The sequence below is a fragment of the Enoplosus armatus genome, chromosome 11, assembly GCF_043641665.1.
Source record: "Enoplosus armatus isolate fEnoArm2 chromosome 11, fEnoArm2.hap1, whole genome shotgun sequence".
In the NCBI taxonomy this organism is placed as follows: Eukaryota; Metazoa; Chordata; class Actinopteri; order Centrarchiformes; family Enoplosidae; genus Enoplosus; species Enoplosus armatus.
The window spans coordinates 10,024,987-10,035,186 of NC_092190.1; the positions used below are offsets into that span (position 1 = coordinate 10,024,987).

General features: G+C 37.6%; 1 protein-coding gene across 1 annotated transcript; it reads left to right on the forward strand.

The window, feature by feature from the left end:
• Positions 1–2,312: 2,312 nt before the first annotated feature.
• u2af1 (U2 small nuclear RNA auxiliary factor 1) lies at positions 2,313–7,961 on the forward strand. The gene is made up of 8 exons (XM_070914520.1): positions 2,313–2,371; positions 3,627–3,714; positions 4,748–4,814; positions 5,331–5,380; positions 5,997–6,095; positions 6,217–6,350; positions 7,435–7,527; positions 7,631–7,961. Exons 1-8 carry the CDS (start codon positions 2,328–2,330, stop codon positions 7,758–7,760), a joined length of 705 nt encoding a protein of 234 aa, XP_070770621.1. The 5' UTR covers positions 2,313–2,327; the 3' UTR covers positions 7,761–7,961.
• The last annotated feature ends 2,239 nt before the right edge of the window (positions 7,962–10,200 follow it).

The following is a 10,200-nucleotide window of genomic DNA, read 5'->3' on the forward strand; positions in this document are numbered from 1 at the left end:
GGTTTAGATTCCTCCGATTTTTAGCGTGGACTTCATTGATGTTATCATTATTTTGGATCGCGTTCTTGGTACACGTGTGTCCAGCATAATTTGGTGTTTTAATAAAGTAGGCCTACATGATTTCCCATCAGCTTTAAACGTCATGGTAGTCCTCCATTTAAATTGATTTACCCACTCTTTAGTTCTTTAATAAAAATATTCTCATTAATTCCACCAACTAACTAACATGCTGCCTCCATCGACTTCAGTGATTTTTATTTTGAAGTTCCTCGTGTCTCCTACAAGCTGTTTAGTGAATTAGTAAAATTAAAATATGAGGAGGATCTGTAAAACTAGGTCAGTAGTTTTAGAATCAACAATTTTAAATATTTGCAATAGGCTGGGATTAGCCTGGTAGTGGACCCTGGGGCAAAAAATTAGCTTTGTGCCCCAATTCATACTCCCTATTAACACATGTTCACGCCACATAATTTGCCCAGAGTCCCAGGAACCAATCAGTTTTCCTTGGTTTAAGAACATGCACCTAAGCATAACATTAAAGGTATACAAAACTTTAATACTAGGTAAAAATGGCCACATTAGGGCCCCTACCATTTCAGTAAATGCCATATACACACAGACAACCTGGTCTCTTCAGGGCTGAGGGACTAGCTATGGAGCCCTGGGGCAGTTGTCCTTTATTATAGCGTGGTAATTATAGTGTGGTAGTCTGGTTCTTAATCCAGCCTTGGTCTGAAATACTAAGGTTTTTGTGTCTAAATGTGTTGGGTAAAGGAAATGGGATGGTTGTATTAATGCACATTAATATGGCTGGTTGCTTTGTTTTTGAAGACTTGTAAAGAATAGGCTAGGCAAATATTCATATTCAGTGACATGTTTTTAACAATGACTAAACTAATAGTGCCTGTCAACCACCAAGCTCTTCATTTCTTTTAATATACAGTATTACTCCTGAACTTACTGAATCACAATTGTCAAGTTTGCTCAATAAACTTACCTTGATGAAACCAAAGTGGTATTGTTTGTGGCCGTAATAATCTGACAAAGGGTATTACATGGTTACATGTCTCATTTTCATGTTTGTCCAAATGTTGCTCCCTGGGGGTCACTGGAATTTCTGTACTTACACTGTAGCTCCCCCAATAACTCAGGATAAAGTTAGCTTTTTATTTGCATTTATATACAATCACACTTTGTGGTCTTCTCAATACAACAACGGAAAATTAACATAAGAAAATGTAAACAGTCTAAAAGGACCTTGTTTTGGTGCCACTGCTTGAAAACAGACCCCTACAGAAAAGGAACAGTTTTAGCCAACATGAATGCTGTACCTCGGACAAGTTAAAATCTCCACGTTAAAATGCAGAATTGTAACTAATAATTTACTACATGGTTTAACAGTTTTGGACGTACTTAAGGATGATACACTGATAGTAAATTATTTATCCATGTTTATTTTTAAGGGTTACCTTTATACATCATGAGTCATATTTTAATTGCTGTCCGTTCAACTCCAGCAAACAGGCTATTTGTTCAAATATAATCGATATATTTTTTGACTGTATGTACAGTATGAAAGCAACTCTTGTTTCGAAAGTCACGGTCGAGACGGAAATTACCGATATTGTCGGTTTGGATGTCTTGCCTTCAAAATAAAGACGGTCATTTTACTGTTTTAAAGTAATGTAAATGCACAGATGAAAAAGATATGTGAAAAATACTTTGACACTTTAACTCCAGAGTCTCTACATAAAAAGACTGTGAATAAGCAGTTTTTCTTAAACCTTTATAATTTTAATGATAGCTTGAGGATAACTGACACAGATTAATTTTCATAGATGAATTATATCGTGGACACTTAAAAATATCACTATTGCTTAGTCGGCTAACTTTTGTCCTATAGTTTATTTTTCTTTAATATAAACAGATTAAATTAAAGTGTGACGGTAGAAAAGGCTAGTAGGGGTGTTTGACATATATTTGTGCATGAACCAAATAATACCTGTACAGTGGTAAGACTCAAAATCTAACTACTGTACGAGGTTTGGCTGAGTTTGAGGGCCCATATTTTCTTTTTTACTACAGTTTAAATGATAATATGAAAATATAACAGTAGTAGTAGTGCTCATACCATTTATTGTAAGGATATCTATATTTGATTAGATCACCTATGTGTGCCTAATTATCTGTTAAATGTTAATATAATTTGTGCCAAAATCCAGATATTGTCAGTAACTATATATTTGTGGTGATCACACATTTATTCTGAAGGAGGTGGAACGGAAGTCTTGTCACTGTTGCTGCCCGTTGAACACAGGCAAGCCAAGATGGCAGAGTACCTGGCGTCCATTTTTGGGACAGAGAAAGATAAGTAAGTAATTAACGTTGATTTAGTTCATTGTTAAGCATTTGTTCGTTAACTATTTCCTCTAGAGTCTGCTTTGACTAGTAACACTATATAGAGTGGTGTTCACAGTCTGTAGCTGGTAACGTTACTCTGGCTTTAGCAACCAACCGCTAGTGCTAGCAAGCTAACGTTAGCTAACGTTAGTAAAATACCACGCCGCGACTGCTAGCTCCTGCAACGTCTTGGTGCTGAACAGAGCTGGGATAGTCAGGAAAAAAAGCAGTCACAATGAGGCACTTTTTCTGAATCAAAATATAAACACTTTACTAATTTAACCCCGGTTAAAGTGATACACTAATTTACCATCTAGTATTGCGTTAGCTCGCTAACGCTAGTTACTTTCGGAAACCCATAGAAGTCTTTGTTACAGCGGGAAATACACGAATGGACACCAACTAGCTAATCAAGCTTCTCACTGTGTTATTAAGCAAGTAAATTGTTCCCCAACCCCTTAATCTCACAGTGTAACTTATCCTTTTGGGAAGTTCATTCAAAGTAACGTCAATGAATGAATTCAGGCGTATATGCACTACCCATTGCATCTTGTAACGACGTTATGCTAATTTCAACCCTATTTTATTCCAACCTCTACCGAGCACTCGTCTCTCTTCTTTCGCTAACGGCAGCTGTTGCTAGGCGACAGTTCATGCCGTGCCCCTAATAAAATATACACTAGGAAAAATGAAAACCCTATTTAAAACAATTTGAAAAGCTTTTTATCCTTAGCGGAGTATTTGCCCTATGATAATCGTTCATATTGATATTGGTCAACCCTTTATTTAAATTATGATAGGTAAGCATATTTTTAAAACATACATATATTTTTTAAAATTAATCTCAAGAGGAGAACTTTGGGTGTTTATAAAGACATAACATTTCTGTTTAATTTCAGGTTGCATATTTACCTAGATGCATATGATGTATACATGATTGTGCCAAACATTGTCAGAAGAGATGTTTGTAAGCCTGCCAGAGTGCCGACGTTCCCGGCTCTTTTAACTCATTGCAATTGAGCCCACAATGGAAAATGTACTTTGCACAGTTTGTCTCAATCGAAAATTGTGTTTGTGGTATTAAGAGATAATTGCGTCTAAATGGAGAAATAATTTAGACGCTTGCCCAAACATCAAGGCTATCTTATTTTTCAAACAATGACAAAGTCTAGAGTATTTGTTATGTTTACCATATTGCATCTTCATTGTTGTCTCTTTTTCCTCAGGGTCAACTGTTCTTTTTATTTTAAAATTGGTGCCTGTCGACATGGCGACCGCTGCTCCAGATTACACAATAAGCCGACATTCAGCCAGGTAAGATCATTCTTTTTCTGTTCCAAAAGGTCCTAATATAGATGAACTACTAAGGGACAGCAAAACAATATTTTCTCATGTCAAATGGAAATAATGGGGAGATTTAGATCTGAAAGAGGCATATCTACTATTTAATGTTTAGTGTTAGGGTTTTACAAATATAATTGACTTGACATCACTTTAGCTAGTTGCACGTTTTATTTGTGGTCTCTACATCCTAGTCATATGTCATACCTATCTTTGAACCCTACTACGACAGACAACAGGACAGGGATGATACTCAGGTATTGCACCCTAGTAATATTTATAAAAGTGAAGCACTGAAACGTTGCTTCTTCTAGTGGCCCTTATTGTTTGCAATTTGTGTGTACTATTTTATTCCTCAGACTTGACATGCATTTTATGGATGAAAAATATTTAATCATGCTGCCAAACCATATCAGCACAGCCAGCCTTTGGCGTGTTTTATCTGTTACATAATTTATTATAAAGACATTCAAGGCAATATTTTACACATGTACGCTTGTACAACCATGTGGTTTATAAACACAGAGGTATTCTAAACATAGTTTAAGAAGAAAGACTCTTAAGAAAAATAAAAAATGATGTTGGAGGGCTTTTTTATTATATCTAATGTATATTTTGCAAGGTTATTGTAGACATAATATATAGAAAAAACAATCAATACAGTGTTTTAAATCTGGTCCCATGGCTTCACTCAGGTGTGAAATACACATTCAGTATCTTGATTGTTTGCTTTACTTTTGAATCAGTAGGTTTTAGATAATTTTGTATTAAAACAATAGGACCAATCGATGGTATAAAATGACGAATTTGTCTTGTTCTTATTTTATGTGTGTGTTGTTGTCTGGTTGCATTTGAAAAAAAACATTTGTTTATTTTCTTGTAATTATTGTTATTCGACAGATTTTGATTACCTGTGCTATTGACATATTTTGGTCAACGAAAAAGCACTGAGGTTCAATACCCAGCCCTAATAACGAATCATCCCAAAAACATTTTTGTGTTTCAGACGATTGCCCTCTTGAACATTTACCGGAACCCTCAAAACAGTGCCCAGTCTGCTGATGGTCTGACCTGTAAGTGTTTCAACCCTTGACGGGGATCTGTGGCCCTCCAGAAATGAAATTTTCTCTGATCATACACTCATGTTTTCTCTGTCTCCCATCACCCCTATGTAGGCAGCAGTAGAGTTTCATCAGGCATAATGAAACTGCACAGGCAGCTTGTAATAATTCTGGTAGAGAGCTGTATTTACCAGAAATTAGTTTATTAAACAAATCAATATGTCACCTATCATGTCACAATTAAGATGTCAGTTAAAGTTCTAGATATACACTGACATTAAGGTACTGCCAGGCTGAGCTTGGTGAGGGAGACGGAGCTGCCTTGGTCTGGTTTTAACTGTGCAGGCCAAAGCTCCACCTAAGTGACCACATGCCACTGAACCAATCATTCACCCTTCTGAAAACAGCACCTCATGTCCAGCATTTGTGTTTTTCTCAGTTTTGTTTAATTTATTGCAGAAACCATAAATTATGTCCATGTTTAATTGTTTTGTTTTTCCTGTTATCATTCTCTCTTGTAACCACTAGGTGCCATCAGTGACATGGAGATGCAAGAGCACTATGACGAGTTTTTTGAGGTAACATATGCTATTCTGAATATTGTCTCATGTCGTGCCGGCCTGCCTCAAACTTATTCAAGAATCCTAATTCATAATTTGCTAAAACTAAATATAGTAAGTAGTTGTTGATGACATAATAATAGCTGGGCCATTTAACGAAATCTTATAAATAAACATCAGGGAATCACATAAGGACGGTGGTGCTATTTTGCATATGTGAACAAACCATATTTTGTTTAGTTAATAAGTAGTTAATAAACAAATGTAAACAGAAAATACGTGGTTAATTTTTGTGTTTCTGGATGTGTTTAAGTTTGTGATATGTCCATTAAACAATACATGTCACAAAAAGCAGAAGGTGTTAGTACATAGTTAAAGGAATAGTTGATTTCTTGTGGAGTTAAATGAGAAGATTTATACCACTCACATATCTGTACAGTGAATGTGAACCAGCAGACCGTTAGCTTAACAGCTAGCCTGGCTCTATCCAACGGTATCAACCTTCTCCGCCAGGAAGTGAAGAAGCGTATTTCCCAAAATGTCAAACTATTCTTTTTAATGGATTATAACTCAAGATTGCAAAGAGCACTCAAATACATAAGTCACACTTCATTTTTCTCTCCCACCCTCGCAGGAGGTCTTCACAGAGATGGAAGAAAAGTACGGAGAGGTGGAGGAAATGAACGTATGTGACAACCTCGGGGACCACCTAGTAGGGAATGTGTATGTGAAGGTGGGTATCAGGTCTAAAAGCTGCATATACTTCTGTAATGCCATGGTTTTTTAGCTTGGATCCAGAGTTGATGATTTTTCTCAACTACAGTCTGTCTGTCTCTTGATGGTCCTTTTTGTAGTTCCGTTATGAAGAGGACGCCGAGAAGGCCGTGATTGACCTGAACAATCGGTGGTTTAATGGACAGCCCATCCATGCTGAGCTCTCTCCCGTCACAGACTTCAGAGAAGCCTGCTGTCGCCAGTATGAAATGGGGTGAGTGCATCATGATAGGATAGGTAGAATGTGAAGAGAATAATCAATAATAAGCCAATAACAGATTGTGGGAGGGCAGGTTTAAGCCAGAATAAACAATGTGCTCAATGAAACACTCAGGCATTCATTTAGCAAGATTAAAGTTGGGTGTTTTGATAGTTCAAGGAGGAAGTTCCACACAGTTCCACAATAACACCCTTAAAAGAACAAAATGTCCTGTCACTACAACCATCCTGCGCCCAATTATACTCCATAAAATAAAGGACGGGATCAATGCTTTTAGCATTGAATCCACTGCATCATTTATTTTGTGTTAGCCAAACTACAAAATGAATCTGTTGGCTGTTGCAACCGTGCATCACAACACATCCAATGTCGGTCTGCCAAAGATGTTTATTAGGGAGTGAAATGCCACTCAATCGTTTTGATGTTTAAAAAGTTAGTGTGGATTGTGAGTTCTGTTCACAAAGAGTCTGTCTGTCATAAATGATATAGCTACCTGCCTGTCTTTGGTAGTGACTTAATTTAGGATCCTAGTGGCCTGAGGGTAGGAGCTCTTCCTTGGTGTATCCGGTACGTTCTTCCTGCCCGTGGCAGGGAGAAAAGGCTGTTATCCCGGTGGTTGGGATCCTTAATGATTTTCCAAGCCTTATTCTTGCAGCGCCTGGTGTAAAGTACGTAGCAGTCTCACTAAAACGGCACGTTTCAATGTAATGGTTAGAATAACGGAGTATCCCAGTAATGTAGTTATCGTCACTACATGGGAACTGCAGTAAACTGGTTCTGGGTCTATAGGTTATACAGTATTGTTTACTGCCCAATCCTGTCTCAAACATTGCCTGTTATCACATCGTCATTGATTTATAGGTTCCGACCTAAAGCTTTTGTTCAAAGTTAACCTTGTTCCTACAGTATGTAGCACACATTTTTTGTTGATGTCTCTTCACATCCGCATGCCTAAGCTTGTCTCTTGCAGCAGCTGTGTGAAACCTTTTCATTCATTGACAATCCAACACCTCAGATGTGATTCTTCTGCCATGCGTTTTTACTTGTCTCTGCTCTAACTGTGGCCCTCTCGCCACAGGGAATGCACCCGTGGTGGCTTCTGTAACTTCATGCATCTGAAGCCCATCTCGCGTGAACTGAGGAGAGAGCTCTATGGACGTCGGAGGAAGGGGTACAAACATATCTATTACCTTTACAGTCACGCACTGAAGCAAACCTGCCTGTGTAGTTTTTTTTTTTAGCAATTCATAATCGCTCCTTCTTTACTTCCACAGCCGCCATAGGTCTCGGTCTCGATCGAGAGAGAGGCGATCCCGCTCAAGGGACAGAGGTCGAGGAGGTGGAGGTGGCCGTGACCACGAGAGACGTCGCTCCAGAGACAGAGAGCGTTCAGGACGATTCTGAACCACAAGCCATGACTACTTGTCCTTCCCTCCCCGTATCCATCCTCAGTCTTTTTTTTTTTTAAGTTTGTACCCTTTCAGATATATTCTAGGACTAATAGAAAGGTACCTGATTTTGAAGCTGTGACAGCATTGATGAACTTGTTTTTTCTTGATTTCTGAAAATGACTTTCACCACATTAAATTGAACATTTTTACTTAACGTGACTGATTCATGAATCTTTCTTGTTATCACATAGCATAAATCTCCAATTATGATGGCAGCTCTTTTCTTATACTTCACCAATGTACTCGTGATGGAGTACAGTAAGGACTAAATGTACAAACTGGTGATTATTAAACCTAGTTTATTTGCTGTTCAACTCATTTCACTGCTCAGAGGTCACTTTTTATAATGATTATCCTGATAATGTCATCCAATACAGATAACACTTTGAGGTCCTGGACTCTAACCTCACAGTCGCTTAAAACAGAAGCCAACTAAAAGATTAATTTCTGTTGGTCTTAGCACTTTTGAAAAGCACTAGTAGGTTCAAACACATCTTTATAATCTTAACAGCATGTGGATATACACAAAGCAAATTAAGTTGCCATAAAACCCCTATGATAAAGAACTGATTGTTTTAGTTGAAATTGGCGCACATGGTTAAATAAACATTTATTTTTTATGAAGGAAATTCTTTTAATTTTTAATTTCCCTCCGGGGATCAATAAAGTATTTCTGATTCTGATTCTGATTGAGTGCTGATAATAATGTTTAGGTCAAAGCAGGACTTAAACTTGTAATGGAGTACTTCCACACTTTATAATTGCTATTTTTATTTAAGTAGGCTAAGGGAGCTGAAAACCTCTTCCAGCCCTGGTGATTTCCCTGGTGATAAGTGGTTTATCTGAAGACATTTTATAATGTCTCCTCACTGCAGGCTATTGGACAAAAGGTGGGGGCCAGACAAATGGGTGGGTGCTGATTGAAATAAAGCGTGGAGACGGCCCCACCTCTGCAGCAGAGGTTGTTTTAAACTGAGATGTAGGCTGGTCCGTTCTGTCTGTGCTCATAGCACCGGGGCTTGTTCAGTGTTTTGTGAACTCAGCTGCTGGTGTCTTGTCTGACGGACAGGCGAGTGCACGGCTCTTTAAAAAAGGTGATTCAGCTCCTTTGCCACAGTAAGATTGCATTGTTTTTGATTTATATGTAGCTTGTATTCTATTTAAAGTAACAAATGATGATGACTAACCAGCCGTAATATGTGGCAGGGCTGTCAGAGAGTGATTTACCTCAAATAGACATGTTACAGGTTATTGCATTGTTTTCATTTGTCACTTGGATCTGGTTATGTCTGCGACGAAACATCCAAAACATTTTTTAAATTTATGTTGCAATTGAAAATGTGAATGCATTTAGCTAAATATAAAATAAAACGTCCTTTTGTCCAATCTGTCAAATGATGTTAAATGAAAATACATTCAATATATACAGTGGGGTCCAAAAGTCTGAGACCACATTGAAAATGTCAAATATTTTCACGTAAACCTGGAAATAATCACAAAGTTTGAGGATTCAGAAACATTTAAAAACACAATCGGCAATCAAATTTAAGCAAATTTGTGGCATTGACCAACTTAACTCCTTCGTACAAAAGGTCAGATTTTGAGTTGTATACTTTCCATCGAAGCATGCGTTCAGATGACACTCAGGTGGACTTGATCTGAGGCTTGTTTAATTAACTCAGCTTGCAGCCAATGTTTACCTGTTATAAATATGGCTGTGCCTCAAGTTTCCGGCAGATCATTGCTTACTAAGTAGCATTGTGATAGCGGGAAACATGGCAACCGAACTAAGTGAAAGTGTCAGAAGTCAAATTGTTTTTTTAAAGACTAAACGTTTCTAAGGGGGCTGTTCATGGAACTCTAAAAAGCTTTGCAGAAATGGGATCAGTTCAGGGATCAGTATCAGTTAATCTGTCAGTTATTTTCTTGTTGTCCATAAAATGTCAGAAAAAGTATAAAAATGACCATTTGTTATATCCTACCAAAGATATTGAGCTTAATGTCCTAGAAGACTGAGAAAAGCAGCAAATATTCATATTTGAGAAGCTGGAACTGGTGAGTTTTTGGCATTTTATGCTTAATGATGATCTATTAGTAAAATAGTTGCATTTTAACATGTCACAGAAGGAAAATCACAGATGTATATAATTAGATTGATGATGGCTGAGTTCCATTCAGCTGCTTCAGTTTCAGTGTCCTTGTATTGTGAATACTGGCTCACTGTCATGTCTTACTGGGACACTTGAACAGGACAGAGCCATTGTTAATGTTATTAGTAACACCTGTGATTTTCATGTTATGACAAGTCAAAATGTCTGCTGTGATAAAAGCCTTTTGTGTCTCCTGGTTTAGCCCATTTAAACATGTCAGGCACAAGAACGGGAGTCACTTTC

What these genes read in the sequence shown, in the direction of transcription:
- u2af1 (XM_070914520.1), top strand. Translation starts at nt 2,328, where the DNA reads ATGGCAGAGTACCTGGCGTCCATTTTTGGGACAGAGAAAGATAA. An exon ending in TTTGGGACAGAGAAAGATAA is followed by an intron (nt 2,372 to 3,626) that starts GTAAGTAATTAA and finishes CTTTTTCCTCAG; the next exon opens with GGTCAACTGTTCTTTTTATT. An exon ending in TAGGGAATGTGTATGTGAAG is followed by an intron (nt 6,096 to 6,216) that starts GTGGGTATCAGG and finishes TCCTTTTTGTAG; the next exon opens with TTCCGTTATGAAGAGGACGC.